This window comes from Macrosteles quadrilineatus, unplaced genomic scaffold (assembly GCF_028750875.1).
Source record: "Macrosteles quadrilineatus isolate MER2022 unplaced genomic scaffold, UCM_ALF_1.0 Scaffold_1__1_contigs__length_201487025, whole genome shotgun sequence".
Taxonomy (NCBI): domain Eukaryota; kingdom Metazoa; phylum Arthropoda; class Insecta; order Hemiptera; family Cicadellidae; genus Macrosteles; species Macrosteles quadrilineatus.
In genome coordinates this window covers 196942406-196959950 of record NW_026542594.1, presented here as the reverse complement: position 1 = coordinate 196959950, position 17545 = coordinate 196942406, and the positions used below count along the sequence as shown (strand labels likewise).

General features: G+C 35.9%; 2 protein-coding genes across 2 annotated transcripts in view; one reads left to right on the top strand and one right to left on the bottom strand.

Annotated features, from left to right (window-relative positions):
* Positions 1–17145, top strand: part of LOC128993569 (mitogen-activated protein kinase kinase kinase 4) — a 53923-nt gene extending 36778 nt beyond the window's left edge. The window contains exons 22-28 of the mRNA XM_054417544.1: positions 9232–9419; positions 11626–11794; positions 12952–13074; positions 13434–13540; positions 14221–14400; positions 14690–14777; positions 15739–17145. Coding sequence (XP_054273519.1) covers positions 9232–9419; positions 11626–11794; positions 12952–13074; positions 13434–13540; positions 14221–14400; positions 14690–14770 — 848 coding nt within the window. The 3' untranslated portion in view covers positions 14771–14777; positions 15739–17145. The remainder of the gene's footprint in view (positions 1–9231; positions 9420–11625; positions 11795–12951; positions 13075–13433; positions 13541–14220; positions 14401–14689; positions 14778–15738) is intronic.
* Positions 126–6961, bottom strand: LOC128993559 (ficolin-2-like). The gene is made up of 7 exons (XM_054417535.1): positions 6821–6961; positions 6471–6612; positions 4649–4874; positions 3224–3358; positions 2711–2843; positions 1151–1283; positions 126–309 (listed from the first exon to the last, which is right to left on the bottom strand). The coding sequence occupies exons 1-7, from the start codon at positions 6954–6956 to the stop codon at positions 132–134; spliced, it is 1083 nt and encodes a 360-aa protein (XP_054273510.1). The 5' UTR covers positions 6957–6961; the 3' UTR covers positions 126–131.
* Positions 17146–17545: the final 400 nt, after the last annotated feature.

Genomic DNA, 17545 nt, shown 5'->3' with positions numbered 1-17545 from the left:
AGAATAACAAATAAAACGTATTCTGCACTTCAGGTCCAAATAAGTTTGGCTACAGTTTTATAAAAATATATTTGTTAAATAAAATTCTAAAGCTAAGGTTTTGAGGTTTTAAGCTAAGATTAAGCTAAGAGCTAAGGTTTTAAGGGAGCATTAGTAGAGGTGGCATGTGTGTAAACATCAGCTGAAGGACGAACCATCATAGCGGAGTGTGGGATAGAATAGGACAAACCTCTCCAGGATGTCCACAACATACCCTGAGCGGGGAACACTTGGGGAAGGCTCCCGTTGAGGTACAGGCCGTTGAGGTTGCTGCGGAAAAACACAATCGCTAGATTAGTCCTCCAACTGTCAAAATGATTGTACGTTGGTCGTTGATTGACATTGCAGTCTTAATTCATGTATTTTAGGGGCTTAGCAATTTTCAAGGCTGTTTGAGATTTATCGTAGCGCTATGGTGATCAAATGATTGTTAGGGCATTTTTTTGCACTAATAGTTCATAGTATTTTATTATTTGAAATTTTACTCCACCTTTTTGAATATGACTAGAATATGAAAAGGTTGTTACACGAATACAAGCTTTGAGAAACAACAGCTTAAAACCACTAATGTGTTCAGTAAATTAAGCTGAAACATAAATAAGATCTCCCAACTTTTTCTACTCAACACTCAATCACAACTAGACAGTCTAAGGCCTCAAGCTAGAAAAGCAGTATATGGTTCAGATTGTTCCTTAAGTTCTTCAGAAGGCGGAGACCCCCATCCCCCTTCTTAACCCTTAACAGTGTTACTAGAGTCCAGCCAACGGAATAGTCAGTAAAGAAACCAAAACTAAAACCCTTAAAAAATGTGTTGATAAAGAAATTTAAAAGAAATGTCTTGTCAATAGGTTAATCTCATCCCTCTACAGCCCCCTTGGAGATAAAAATAAAGTTTAATCTGCGAACATTATTTTTATCAACTGCCTGGAAATCTAGTTAATAACTGTCCCTTCTTCGATGTTCCTAATCCAAGTGTTTTTTCCTCCAAAATGTTGAACAAACATTAATTTTGGCTTTGGAGGGCTCTAAAAGAAATTTAAGTGGCCCTGAGCCTAGTTCTTACTGTGAATACTGCCACATTCGTCCTTATAGATAAAGTTAAATCACTAACCTGATTGGGGAATCCTGGTCCTCACAGTCCCTATGCCACCAGGCACCACTGCGGCCACAACTCACGCCATCATTCATGTCATTGTCCCTGTCCGGGGCGGAGAATTTGAATACGTGGCCACTCAGTGAATCTCCTATAAAAACAAATCCTATTGTAATTCTCCTTTTTAGTTGGCTGATAATTTTTATTAAGTTTTTAATCACCACAAAAAATATTTAAAAGTTCTGTTAATTTTTTTTTAAACATCTACCACTATCTTGCGTTTTTTTTTTTTTGTATCTTGTTCTTGTGTGTTTGTTGCTCTTGAAAACAGTTTTATACACTTCAAAAACAGACTTCATTATATTGTGTTGGTGATTCCTTTTTATTTTAAAGTTTTCTCATTCCTTCCAACTCCAATGATGTTAGTGAACAAAGTTCTTCAGATCCGTAAAAAATCAACTCCCAAACCTTTTTTACATTCTAATTTGTTACATTGTAGGCATTAAGTGGTGAACACAAGTCATAACTGGAACTATTAACTGATGCTAAACAAGAATAGTAGGTTAGGCCCTACAATACTAAAAGCTGATAACAGGCTGGACAATAACTGGACTCTGACAAGATAATTGACGGAGATCGCCAAAGGACTTTTGTTCGCAGACCATTCGTAGATTAAAGTCTACATCGAGTATCAGTCGCGACCAATAAGCCAGTTCAAATCTAAAACAAACAACTTTGTCCTTTACTTTTTTAGCCGATTCCCAACGTCTAAACGATTAATCTTGTAATGGTAGCCGGGAACAGTTTTCATGGAAAATTGACATCCTACCAAGTTTGAATGGTGTTCTGTGATAAGGATTCTGTAGGAAGAGGATCAATCCTTTTAAAAATCCAGTTGCCAGTTGACCCTTGTATCTTTACCTGCAATCTGTGGTACCTGCTGTTTCCTCAGTGTGTTCTTGTAGTTCTGAAATTATTTGGAGTTTGTCTAAGATTACTGTAATGTGTTTTTCCTACAGTCGGGTGACAAAGTGGGCGTAAAACATGTACGCTTGAAAATGAGTTGGCAACACTTAAAGATATTACAACTACAATCAGCTGGTGCAGCGTTTCCCATTTCGTTCAACTGATTATAGTGCAGAAAGCTGATAACTGCTGCATTTACTTACCTAGCCGCACAATTTTTACTTTGTCGCACACCAGTATTCCAACCAAACACAGAGCAGCGTGCTTTTATTAGGCACGTAATACATGTACGCTTGAAAATAAGTTGGCAACACTTAAAGATATTACGACTTCAGCTGGTGCAGCGTTTCCCATTTCGATCAATCAGATTTAACCTAACCTAAAAACATGTTGTACAGTGTTTGAAAGACTAATTATTTATATGCTTTATAGTAACTGTAGGAAAAATATAATGTTTAAAGCGAGTGCAAACTGCCTTTGACCACTAGTTACACAAATATCTATTGTACTGTATAACAATTTAATCTGAACAGCTGATTTAAAAAAAATTTAAACTTATTTCTAAAATCAGCTGTTCCAATTATTAGACAGTACACAATACATTTACCTTACCTGCAGTCCCATGGTAATTGCCGAGTGAAGTGATAGAATAATCTTGCCTAGAGTCGCCCACAGCGAACTGTTGGTAATACGCCCAGGCAGAGTCACCAGCGTGGTCTCTTAGGGTGACTAACAAGTCGTTCATCTATGAACAAAAAAAGATTTTTTCACTTATACAGTTCAGACTGCACACACAAATTTAAGGAGACTCTTAAGACCAGCGTAAGATAAAATTGTCTTATAGTTTTGTTGATGGTGATTTTTCTTAGAAAATTTGAGTCAAATGAATAATTTCAGCTCTGCCTTTGATTATTTAATGAGTTATTATGAATATCAACAATTTAAATGTGCTCAATGCAGAAAATTCCACATTCCCATAAAACCTCTCATTGCTTTCAATTGAAACTCACCCCTTTATCAACCAAGTATCCTGTGCTTATTAAGAACGCAAATTCACCCAGGTTATAAGGTAAAGCGTGTAACCGGAATAGTTAAGACATGTAAATGTACTGTTATTTTATTCACCCTGGCATTAGTGATGAGATGGAGCTTTTCTAATCCAAGCCAGAACTCCTTAGTAGCCAAGTTCCCGAATCCTTTTTCAAATTCTCGCCAAGTTCTCATGAAGTCAGTAGAGCCATCCTCTCGCATTTGGAAAACCTAACAAACGTTATGCAATACTTGTTTTACGTTCAATAGTTTTTGGGCATGTAAACAAAAATGGTATTTTATATGTTTTGGAATGGAATAGTATGATCTCTGATCTTTTTACTATCAAACGTCGACATTTTGTCAGGACCACTTAAATTATTTAGTCATTTCATTGTGGATACTGAATACACAATTGATTCTACCCTGGCTCAAACAACAAACCATCACATTTAAAGGCAATTGCCAGAAAATAGTTTAATGGGAAAAATGCCATCTGTTGGAAATGAATGGTAATAAATAATAGTACTATACTTTATAGTATACTATACTTTATAATAGTGCAATACTTTATATTGTCAGAGTGATCCCTAGTAGTCTGTTGGCTACTGCAGTTCGTTCCCAATGTGAACTCCATCAGGCTGTCAAGGACATCAAATTTCGTTCCAGAGGAAGTTAAAGTTCAAATCCATCGATGTAACACATATAATTACATACAAACGGAAAGACGAACAATAGATAAACGATAAACATTACAAAAACCCCGGTACCGGGAAATACGATACGCACAGAGGGCAGGTCTAGACTTCTGCGTTATCTTGAAGTGTATTTCCTCCCCCTCCTCCTTCCTTATCATGAGTTAACCATTGTTTTGGTTGCGACTCGCCTATTCTTATTGCCATGAAGAAATGAACATGATTATGAACATGAAGATATGAATTAATAAATAATCAAATTTGAAAAATCCTTTTTGTAGGTATACATACTGTTTAATTATTGTTTACAACTCAAAGCTGGTGAAGCGTAAAATAAAATGGGATCTGTACGGTATTATCTCTTAGCCAACTCTGGATCAACTACTGCTCGGACTAACCGCCTCTGAATCAACCACTGATCAAATTTACTAGTTCTTCCAGGAAAAATAAAGGTCTGTTAATCCACAATGGATAATACTGGGTGGTTTAACTGAAATTTTGCTGTAATCTAGTGACTACCATTCCCATTCCAATAACAGTAATAAAATATAATTTTGTCCTTGCATGTTTGGTTTTGTTTTGAACCACATAAAAAAATTAAAAGCGAATTAAATTACTGACTTAAATAAGTTTTTTTTTTTACGTAGTTGCCTGTATTTAACCAACCTTTAAAGTTCCGCAACCTAGGGTCAGTTTAGAGATGGTGTACACTGTTAAAAATTGAAAAACAAATTTATTTGTAACTAGATAAATATAAGTAACTCTTTTCTTAACATTTACTCTTTTTCAAAGTGAACTTTAAACTGCAGAAAAAGTTAACGCTTACAGTCCATCCGCCGCCGAGTGTTTCCATGTCACACAGTGCCAGGAAGGGCTGATGGTAGGGGGACGGCTGTATCAGATGTACACCACTGTGGTTGTTGCCCTGACGTAGGATATCCCAGCAGTCACGGGGCTGTCCCGACGTCAAGTTAGACATCAGTGGTGGAGCGGGAGGTGGAGGGGAGGGACAAGGCTCTCGAGGTTTAGCCTCCATCAAGGTCAAGAGTAAGCTGAATCAAACAAAAATAAATTAAAATAGCCTAGATGATCACTACTAGTCAAAACTCTGACTTTACACATATCCTTAAACATACTATCAACATACTATAGGACAGGATTGATTTTTTTTTAGGGTATAGTAGGGTTACATTTCCCTCCTGATTTTCAAGACGGGAATGGAACAGGATTTTTCTTCCTGTGAAACAAGGATAACTTGGGTTTTTATAATTATGGGTAAATATTTTTGTAAATCGCAGGAATGGCAAACATAATCCATTTTTAGTCTTTTTGCCCTTTTGTTTGTCATAATGACTGTAATCTGTGATAACAAATCGACGAATTCGTCAACATCTTATGTGATCACAGCGAGTTTATGAATATCTCCCCCAATTGGAGGACATCATCATCGTCAACCACCCTAGCAGCGAAACCCTCAACATCTTATGCGATCGGAGTTTTTTTTTAGGTATATTAATTTTTGAAAATGCCTTTAAAATGTGTGACAAAATGTTTTACTTAACAAACATGTGAAAATAATTAAAAAAATAACTTTTTTTTAAAGTTTTTTTCAAGCCCTTGGTAAAGCAATAAAGTAGACTTTGACTTCAGGTCCATACAAATTCTTTCCGAACAAAACATAACTTCACAAAAAATAGCTTCTCTGAACTAACTAAACTAAACTTGAAAACAACGCTGTCATGTGATATGCAAAAATAAATTATGCATAGCCAAAATTACAAAGAAGCTATCTCAACTGTTCAAGGACCATGTTTTCCCCTTGTATCGGAGGGACTTACCAAGTACAGTGAAATAAAGTTTTCAATGTTGTGAAATAATGTTGTTCAAAGGTTTATTGCGGACATTTTCCATCACGAAAGTAAAAAACAATACACAACGTTTCGGGATCTGGAATCTGATCCCGTCTTCAGGTGAAAAAACTTAACTAACACATTACAACTAACAATACACAAACGCCCAACCTAAGTTGGAATACACTACCGAGGGTAGTAGTCAAAAAATATGCACTGTATAGCAGTCAAGTCATGATACAACATGCAATTAATAACAAATCACAAAACACTATAATCTATAAAAGGTTTACGTACAAAAAACTCACACAATGGAACACTAACAACACCGTACGCTATGACTCCACCAATGAAACTGAACCAACATGGCTGATCAATCGGAAACACGGAGACAACAGAAATGGCTTCCGGTCCCTGGAAAAGTAAAACCAACAGAATGGCGGAGCGATGTACGATGCCGCAAGATGGGTGTTAATTATGTTTATTCCTATCACGAGTTGGTTGTGTATTGTTTTTTACTTTCGTGATGGAGAATGTCCGCAATAAACCTTTGAACAACATTAACTCACCATCACCAACAATGAACTTCAAACAAAGAATTGTGAAATAATGTTTTCATGTTTTGAAATATGTTGTTCCCAAGAACAGCTTTACTAAATTAAAATACTTCAGTTGGTCTATACAATATGGTGGAAATCAAGAAAAACCGGATTGAACTTATCAAGTTTTCCCCTTCAGTTTTTCAAAGGTTACATTACAAATTAATAACTGAAGTTGGATTTAATTGCCGATAATTACCTAGTGTTGAGAGCGACAGCTTTGTTACTGGCTGTAACTGTTCGTCCAAGGTCTTGAATCTGGTTACTAACTCTGCGTAGCATCAGGTTTATTTGGTTCACTTTATTTTCTATCTCCAACAGTCGTTCTTGCTGTTTTGTTTCTACAAAATAATTCATATATATACTATTTTTTAATGCTTAACAAATAGCTTTATTTAAACAACTAGTCTCAGGCTAGTAGATCTTACCCATTCAACACTTATACTTGGCTTAGTAAATTTAAGATGGTTCGACTGACAATCAACCTAAGCCGAGTGGTCATGTTATCATTATAATATGTACTGATATATAATTAAGGTGTGAACCTACCGGTAGCTCTGCTGTAATCCCATGCCTGGCGTAAGGTGTTGACATCTTGACGAAGGCTGTCCACAGCCTCCCCTACTGCCCCTCCCCCCCACTCCAGGTCTCTCATCTCCTGCTGCAGAGTTGCCAACTTGACCATGACTCTCTCCCCTCCATCTCCCTCATTCTGGGTTACCCTGATGTGATATACAAAATAGGTGCTAGTATCTCATATGCTCTATTTTGTGTACAATAAAAAAATGTGCTCTTTTTAAACCCTTTGAACTCCAATGGCTTGTATATCAGATGCTAGACATACGTAGCGTTAGGCCAACCTAAAGTCAATGCTAGTACACTATCTATGGACTCGTTAACCCTATCTATGCAAGTACAGTAGAACTTTGACTATCCAAATCAATTTGTACCGAACCACAGTAAGAAAAAGAAACCATTGCATATAAGCTGCAACGTCACAAATTCCCTCCCTCTGTACATTCAAACCCTATCAGAAAAAAAAAACTGAAACAGGATCTTTGGTTTCTAGTAAATCGATAAGCAAACTCATTCCTCTAACGAATGTTATCTAAGTTAGATTAAGACTACCTCTGTTGTATGTTCTGCAGCAGTTGTATCTGTCTGGCTTGGTTGACCAGGATAGTGTTACATTCGTAGTTTTGCCCCTGTATTGTGTCAGGAGTCGTGGTTGTGTTGGCTCGTGTCCCAGTAAATATGTCCTGTAACGGAAGTAAAAGGTTTGATACACAATGCTTCTATAACGTTGATTTCACATAACATGGTAAAACTAGTGCACCTGTTGCTCGAATTTGAGCAATTGCAAAGTATTACGGGCGTTATTTCAAAACGATTAACATAATTTCCGATGACTTAAAAGAGTCAACCCAAAGATCATGTAATCAATCGCTTCACTCCAGTTATCGAAACTGAAAACGAACGCTCTTGTGTTTACTATGAACAGCTGTAATTAATACAAATTATTCCTTCGTTTAAGTAAACAAAATCTTTTATCCATAAGAAATACATTGGGATTTTGATGGCCTGTGGGGCAAAGTCCTAGGACTTTTATTACAGGAATTGGTGAAAGGGGGCATCTACACCAAACAATACTTCGTTTTGACACATCGTTTGTAAAAATCCGTCCATTATTAACGGAGGAGTAGTGTTTTGTAGAAATCGCCTTCACATATATAAGGATGGTATAAGTGAAAGTTTACCTAAATCTAAGCCATTCAAAGTTTCATATTTATAAACATTATTAAATGTATTTCAGCAAAACAGATTAGCTAACCCTGTGGTAGAAGTGTTCCTATACTGACTACTGACACGAACATGCTGACTTTTACACAAGTAGACCTAGCTGAATTTAGAATATGAGTTATACTTGTAGATGTTCAGCACAAAAGATGTAGATGTAGACAAGAGTTAACAAGCTAAATCAGATCGTTTTGCATTTTGAATAACTTAGCTTTTTAGTAAAATAATGCCTAAACTGATTAATTTAAACGCTTAATAGTTAAAGAGAACATAATACACCTTCATAGGGTTTTTCTTAGCTTATGCGTTAAATTTAGCTATTTTCGGTAATCCAAAATTTACAGTAATCCGACTATTCTGGTTCCATTAGAGTACACTATACTAAAGTTTGGTACTTAGAACTGCTATTGTATTGTATGGGGAACTATTAAAGTAACACTTTACCAGGAGAAGCAAAATGAATATAAACTCTTGCAGGGATACCATTCTAAACCAGACTATTGGAATAAGCCTATACACAAGAGTGTCTGTTAAACTTATCTCGGTAATTAACCATCAATTTTGATACTTAAACTCCTCTGTGACATTGGAAGTGTTGTAATTATGTCTTAAATCTTATCAACTTGAATAATAATTTGTTTCTATTTTTTTTTTTATAAAGGAAATAATTATATTTATTAATTGATTTTTTACTATTATTTACTATCTGTTACCGTAGGTCTCATGGTAACACCTAGACCATTGACCGATTTATTTTGTTTTGTTATCCTCAGAGGCAAAACACTATCCATTCAAATTCATATATATAAATTTATGTGTGTATGTCGGTTAGCACAATAACTCAAAAATGGCTGAATGTGTAAACTTACGTTTAATTCTAAGAAGTTTGCAAATCACCAAGATCGGACTAAGGAAACATAGTTTTTTGGGGGCTTTATGAAGTAAAAATTGGGTTTTCCCAATTTTGACCCTCAAAACATGAAATCTCTTCTACAACTTTCGACAACTTTTTGTTGGGTGTAAAAGACAAATTATATAGTACACTGAAGTGCATTGTACGCTTAGTGGTCAAAGAGAAAATTTCATAAACCAATAGTTTTAAAATTTAACAAAAAGTTGTCTCCAGTATATTGCTTGTTTTCACATCAGCGGATTTCCCGCAGGTCAAGGAAGGTTCGGCAAGGTCTACACAGCCGTCAACAACGAGACGGGAGAATTAATGGCTATGAAGGAGATTGCATTGCAACCCAACGACCACCGGACCATCAGAAACGTGGCCACCGAGCTACGAATCTTTGAGGGCATCCATCATGAAAACCTCGTCAGATACTACGGCATTGAGATACACAGAGTAAGTAAATTATATCAGTTTAAAAAATATAACTTTTGCACTTATTGAAATTTATTGTTTGTGATGGTGGGATAATGATTTCTAATAAATTATTGGAGGCATTAGAACCTTGTGTGTGAAAATGTTTTGAATAATGCTTTTAATGTCCTGGTATGTGATGTTTATTATCTGTCCATATTCAAGATTAATCAGTGTGGCAGATTGCGTGTAATAAATATAAAGGTTACTTACAGTCTTCGCAATCCTGTTAATTGAGCACTACGGCCGTTTCGGAGATAACTCCATCGTCGGGTGCGTAGTCATTATACACTAATCTGAGCTATTTACATTTTTTACGTGGTTTCTTCATTTTCATTGCGTCAAATTTTAATAAATAGTACATACAACACAAAACACGAACACGACACGAAAACATTAAGGCACGTGCACGGCTAAAAACTGACGACCGACTGATCGAACTTTATCACTGCAAAGGTTTGGTGGACGACTGGAACAGCTGATAACACGTGTACCAACATAGCTGCTCAAATTATACCTTGTCCTGTTTGATTTGTATTATTTTCTCAAAAATTGGATTGGCTGCTGAATTAGTCTGGGAATTAATTATTAAGTTCGGTTCTTTAGCTGTACTGGTGTAAATGTGGAAATTTTCAATACAATTAAGTTTGTGACCTTTGCTACCAATGTGGAGTATTTCTAAACTATTAATTTCAGAGTAGTCGTGGCAATACTGTTGGATGTGTTCTGCATAATTTGAGACAGGATTTGGTTTCTTGATAGCACTTATATGTTCTTTATATCTGGTCTTAAAACATCTACCAGTTTGTCCGATATAGTAGGAATCACATTCTCCGCATTTAAGCTTATACACGCCCGACTTCTCTAGTATAGGCGTAGTATCCCTTTGTCGTGGAGCTGACAACTTACGTTGAAGGTTGTTGCTAGTTCTGTATGCAACTGAATAGTTATGCCTACTAAAAGGACGAGTTGCTAAACGTTGGTTGAGTTTACAGAACTCTAGTGTCACGTACTTTTTACTACAATTCAATGCTCTACAGATTGATTAACATACCTTTAAGTGAAGAAAATTATAGAAATGAACTTAACACAATAAAATACATTGCCTTGAATAACGGTTACAGCTATGACATGATTGATAAACTGCACAGGAGAATCAAGAGTAAAGCTAATAATAAAATTGCCAAAGAAAAAACTGATAAAAAGTACGTGACACTAGAGTTCTGTAAACTCAACCAACGTTTAGCAACTCGTCCTTTTAGTAGGCATAACTATTCAGTTGCATACAGAACTAGCAACAACCTTCAACGTAAGTTGTCAGCTCCACGACAAAGGGATACTACGCCTATACTAGAGAAGTCGGGCGTGTATAAGCTTAAATGCGGAGAATGTGATTCCTACTATATCGGACAGACTGGTAGATGTTTTAAGACCAGATATAAAGAACATATAAGTGCTATCAAGAAACCAAATCCTGTCTCAAATTATGCAGAACACATCCAACAGTATTGCCACGACTACTCTGAAATTAATAGTTTAGAAATACTCCACATTGGTAGCAAAGGTCACAAACTTAATTGTATTGAAAATTTCCACATTTACACCAGTACAGCTAAAGAACCGAACTTAATAATTAATTCCCAGACTAATTCAGCAGCCAATCCAATTTTTGAGAAAATAATACAAATCAAACAGGACAAGGTATAATTTGAGCAGCTATGTTGGTACACGTGTTATCAGCTGTTCCAGTCGTCCACCAAACCTTTGCAGTGATAAAGTTCGATCAGTCGGTCGTCAGTTTTTAGCCGTGCACGTGCCTTAATGTTTTCGTGTCGTGTTCGTGTTTTGTGTTGTATGTACTATTTATTAAACTTTGACGCAATGAAAATGAAGAAACCACGTAAAAAATGTAAATATGTAAATAGCTCAGATTAGTGTATAATGACTACGCACCCGACGATGGAGTTATCTCCGAAACGGCCGTAGTGCTCAATTAACAGGATTGCGAAGACTGTAAGTAACCTTTATATTTATGTTTATTATCTTATGTTGATTTATCTTTTGTAATTATTTGTTTGCATTTCAATGTTTATGTATTTCAGCCATAGCTGGGCTAGGTACCTTATTAATCTATCAAACAATGGATTCCCCACAATAATTGCAAGCTTATAATCAACGAATGTTGTAGGAGGAGATGTTGATCTTCATGGAACTGTGTACGGAAGGTACTCTAGAATCACTGGTGGCCGCTACGGAAAGTGGACTACCAGAGACTCTTGTACGTAGATATACACTGCAGCTGTCCAGGGCTGTAGGTACTTTACACCAGCATTCTATAGTGCATCGCGACATTAAAAGTAAGTATGATTTAGCTAAGCTTTCTTTGTTTTTGCAATTTAATTTGAAATACAGTAGAGTGTCGCTATTCTGAACCTTGCTATTTTGAAAATCCGCCTGTAGTAGAACCCCTCATATCTGACCTCGGAATAACCGACTCCTCGGGATATCGGACCTAGTGTCCAACCTTCTTTCTTGTCTGGGGCCGAGAGCGATCAGTTAACCGAAGACCGATGACGGGTGTTGCCGCCGTTACGATTACCAATGCCGGGGAGACTGCAAGTTACGCTCACGGGTGTTGTCTTGGTCGCATTTGACGATTACCGATGTCGCGGAGACTGCAGGTTATGATTCTCCCGATATCCGACCTTAAGGTCATTCCGACCATAGCCCCGTGCCGTCATGGTCAGATATGAGGGGTTCTCCCTTATTTCGAACTAACATTTGGAAGACAATAATAGATTTTACTTACCTCTGTCAAATAGTCCAACAAAGCTTGCAAATCGTCAAAATCACAATTAAAATAAGCACAACATAAACATGGTACATATGTATGCACAAACATTCAGATAGCGCTATAGTGATAATACTGATTAAGTCCAGTGCGGCGCGTTGGTAGCAGACACCAATCAACCCTAGCTACCAACCTATCATCGTCTTCTGTGATTGCCACGATATTAATAGACATTGTTATTATATACGGCATACGCTGTAACATTGTATTGAACGAGTGAAATCAAAAATTTCAAAAATTTTACTTACTTACTCCCAGGGCCATTTATATCGGAGGTGTTATTTGGCCGCACCAACAAATCTTCGCCAAGTTAACCGGTCTTTCGCATCATCCTCCGTTGCCCCAATTCTCTCCAAATCTTCTTGCACTTGCTTCCACCACCTCTGCTTAGGTCTTCCCCAAGGTAGGGTAAATTTAGGGTAAATTTTAACAAACATAAAATCGTAACTCAGATGAAAATGTAGTAGTCAAAAGTGTCATTATTTCAAAGTACAGAGGAAATGCTTCGTAACCTTGTAACATTCAAAATTGGATTGTTCCTAATATTTTTGTTCGATAATATATCTTACAACTTTAATCATACTCCTAGTTTATCATTTATTTTGTAAGCAGATCTTACATTTTATTTCTTCTTCTCATAATTTGAGTTATGTCATTTTCCAGGTGCCAATATATTTTTGACAGCTGAGGGTAACTGTTTGAAGTTGGGTGATTTTGGTTCTGCTGTCAAAATCAAGGCTCACACAACAGTGCCTGGAGAACTTCAAGGATTTGTCGGAACTCAAGGTAATTTGGTATTTCGCTGATAACAATATAACTACATAAGAATATTACGACTCCCACATAAAGCTGTTGCTTAATACATAGCAAGAAATACAAAAAGTATTTTTTTCTCAAATTAAAAATTCCCATTAGCGCGCTACATCGATCTCAACTTTCTATGTTTCCTTCTGTCGCTATTTATTCCTTTAAATACAACATTACTAGGTTAATTCTATGCTCAATAATCTCCCTATACTGTTTTTATTTTTTTGGTCAACTATAATTTTTTTGTTATCTACTCCATAAAAAATACTGTTAAAATGTATTCTACGTTTTCTTGAGATATATAGACTTTTGTTCAGTAAAGTTTGATGTTGTTGCAGCGTACATGGCTCCAGAAGTGTTTATGAAGTCCAACTCCGACGGACATGGTAGAGCAGTAGACATATGGTCACTCGGATGTGTATTGGTTGAAATGGCCTCTGGCAAGGTGAACAATATTTAAGTTAAATATTTTAATTCTTTAAACTCCATTTATTTAGTGATATCAAGCCTACTTCCGTCATGCTTTCCTTTTAACTTTTGAAGTAAGAAGTAAACTGTGTTTACTTGTTAGGATATTTTTGTTTGAATTTATCTGATGGTAGATTTTACGTAACATCTTGGCTATTTCTTTTAAAGTCTTAAGATGTATCACAATAATACCTTTCAGAGTCGTCATCTTTTACATCTGTCCTTATCTCGCACGCGGCGGGAGATTTGAAATTTCAAATAATTTTTAAAACACACCGTGATTTATACATGTCAGCTACTGAGCTGCAAATGGTGTTATTCTGTTCACAAATGACGCTAGTAAGTGGCGAGCAGGCTCGTACAAGCAAACTACGAATTCATACGCAAAAAAAGCCCTTATTTAAAAAACTGCTCTTGTTTCTATGAATTTTAACGGATGATGTTTTTGGCGTCTGGGGACATCCACAAAGTGATGTCTGATTTAACCACAAAGTAAATCAGATTCTTAACTTGCTGGTCTGTCTTACATATGTATGGATGTAATAGTAATAGCTTATTCCCCTAATGGGAAATTCGCTAAAGTGTAGAGAAATGGACAATTGAAGGAATCAGTTGGTTTATCAAAATATAAAGTAACTCTGTATTTCAATGTTACAGAGGCCTTGGGCGGAGTTTGACTCCAACTACCAGATCATGTTCAAGGTGGGGATGGGAGAGTCACCCGAGATCCCAGACGGCCTAAGCGAGGAAGGGCGACACTTTGCGTCTCGATGTTTGGTTCACGACCCAAAACAGCGAGCTACCGTGGGGGAGTTGCTGTCTCACACGTTCCTAGCTGTAAGAAACTTGTCTTTTGGTCATTTAAGGTTCTGGAGGTTCACTAAACAGCCTTCTCCTTTATTTTATCGCTCTACTTAACCATGTGACTTGCTGCATTTTTCGTTATGGTTCTTTTATTATCCTGTTTGATTTAAGTTTAAATTCAAGTTAAATTTTCATGCATATGAACTTTGAACCATGAAATGAAGATCATTCCTTCAGTTATATTCTGGTTGATCCCTTGGTCAGTCATAACAAAAATTTTTTATGGCGTCAAAAAAATTGTATTTAAAATTATGTTTTACAGGTGGATGGTGAAGATGAATGCATTTCTTGCACGATGCCTTCAATTTTAGAAGATTACCTCAAACTAGGAATTAAGAGATAGATTGTATGTAAGTATAAGTTAATTTAATACTGAATGCAGACAAGTTTTAAGTATAACAATACAAAATATACTTGTTTATACTTAAGGTAGCCAGCAGCTATTTCTTTACTTTACTTTACTTTTCTTTTTTTTCAATGAAATGGTGACCATACAAAGTAGGTATTTTAAGACAAGTATGAATGGAGATGAGTGTAGGATGAGTGGCGTGATCTTGTAGTCTTGTTAGTGACTTCTGTAGTGTACCATATTGTGACCTTTCACTTTAGTATAATAAGAAAGTTGTGAGTCAATAATTCTTTTTTTCCTTCAATTTACGCTCTTAAGAAGCTCCATATTATGACAAAATATCAGTATTAGCTTTGACTATTGATACAACTAGACATTCCATCCCCATGTTAAAGTTGCCGCCAGTTTTTAAACTAGAACCTTCGTAATTTATGTGAGCCACCGACAGGTTGTGCTGATATACATTACTGATTTCTTCCACAGCTATAGCAACTGTTATGACTCATCGAATAGCTATATCAGCAACAAAAATGAGAAATTTTAATTTTAGCGCATTCTGTGACTGGCTCACAAAAGTATATATTTTTTTTAAACAATATTTCAAATCAAATCAAATCAAAAATTCTTTATTCATATTGTATATACATACATGAATAGTGTCAGACTATAACTAATTTGTATGCATTTTGATTTCGATTTACAGACAATAGCTGGTCCATATAGTTGGGATGTCTAACTTCAACATAGTCGATACGCCTTGAGTCGATCCTAATAGTCCCTAGACTCAATTTTTCTCAGGCAAGCTAGGAACTCAACCCCTTTTCACAACAATTCTTAAATCAAATTCTATGTGTTACATTACACAAATAGTAAGTGATATAAATAACATAATGATAATACTGTATTTACACGTTTTTACTTTTAAGTGGCTTGGTTTCTCAACTTTATTTTTGTGTTTGCAGATTTTGACTCCAGTGCTCTTTGCTGGTTTGGAAAGACCGAAAGTCAAAAAGGCTGTTGGTGTTGTGGCTAGTACAATACGAGGATATTTATTACTGTTTATTAGTCTATGATTCTGTATGCTTATGTCATTGACTTTGGATTCTGCTGGTAATCCTATTTTATTGATAAATCCAAAGCCTGTTTTGATGTTTATTCATGTCCAGTTACATTTGAGTGTGCTGATCTTGATTGAATGGTTGTTTCTTCATTTGGTAATTTTTACCGTTTGGGCCTTACTCTTTTGTTAAAATATCAGTGGACTAAAAGTAATAATTAAATACCAATAGGTCAATTAGAAACGTTGAAGCTCAAAGGTTTTTTTCATCCTAGGGACACTTGGCTCTAGACCAGAACTGTTTTACACATTACTTCATGCTAGTCCTAGAGGGTCATGGCATTATCACTTAGATAAAATCCATTGGTGATTGGTGGGATTTGAACCCAGGACCTCGGGGACCGAAGTCTTGCGCTCTACCACACTTCCCCCCAAGAGCTCAAAGGGTTAGCAACATGTTGTTAACTATGGTAATGCACAATTTCTTTCTGGGTCATATTTGCCTAAATATTTTTATAATACTATTTATGCCATTGAAAATGCCTCTAGTTGTACTTAAAATGCAGGTATTTGAAGACTACAAAGTATTTTTCGTCATACTGCAACAAAAACAGCCGTTTTTAATACATGCGGATCTAAAGTAGCAAAGTCAGCTGTTGTAAACAGTTGCAAAAATTAATTCGAGAGGTTAAAATACCTTTAATTCGTCAGAGTGATCGACGTCACCGATGAGCGGCGACCGGTTTCAACCCAGCAATGGGGTCATCTTCAGGCGAGAAAGGGGTCTTAAGGGTTGATCGGTGACGTTGATTACACTGACGGATTAAAGGTATTTTTAACCTCTAGTATTAATTGTCCTTACATAAAAACTATTTTTGTTTTTGAGCTTTGTTGTTAATGATGCAGTATGACAAAAAATATAGTTCAACACACGGGCAAAAAGTGTTTTTTCAGAAACTTGAGCTTGGGTTGTAAAGAATCACTTTATGCCTTAGTGATGAAATATACTATTTACACCCTGTCAGTTGTGTACTACAATGACATTCCTCCAAAATGATTATTTTTTACTGTGATCAAAGTGCTTAGAAGTTTTGACTGATTAGTGTTAAAGATTTAAAAGTAGAAGTTATATTTTATAGTTCAGGTGTTGGTCGGTCATAAATTTTACACAAATGGAAATATACGTTAAGTTTTATAGTTAAGGTATGTTTATTTTTTATATGTTGTAAAATGTTCTCATCGTTGTTGGTAATATTGTTTGTATAAATACTTTTCTGTAGTAAATATATATTTGTTGAACTGATATATTAAATGTTTTGTATGATTACTTGTTTGGTTTCTTTTTTCCTATCTGAATAAATAAATATTTGAATAGTTATTGCTTCTTGAACATTTAATAGTGTAAAAATATAGTGTTGTTATAAAACTGGTAATAGTGTCAAAATTACACCAAAATGAACTAAAAATCCTTTAAAACTAAAAGATCTAATAAAATACATCGAAGCCCCCCCCCCCCATCCCCGTCTAATTACAGACCAATTATTTTTTGTCTCGGCTGGTTTTTTCGAGAGGTGTAAGTACAATAGTACATATTATAATAGGTTACGTACCTTGGTCCGTCTTCAGTCTTATTTTAGTCAATGGATGACTAGTTTCGGGTACAAAGACCCATTGTCAAATCCTTTTTCAAAACATCATGTAGAAGCTGGTCA

Bases quoted from the DNA above. Each gene is read 5' to 3' on its own strand.
- LOC128993559 (XM_054417535.1), bottom strand. From the start codon at position 6,956: ATGGTCAAGTTGGCAACTCTGCAGCAGGAGATGAGAGACCTGGAGTGG. The intron at 6,613-6,820 runs GTAGGTTCACAC...ATTATTTTGTAG, and splicing joins GGATTACAGCAGAGCTACCG to AAACAAAACAGCAAGAACGA. The intron at 3,359-4,648 runs GTAAGCGTTAAC...AACGTTTGTTAG, and splicing joins CACTCGGCGGCGGATGGACT to GTTTTCCAAATGCGAGAGGA.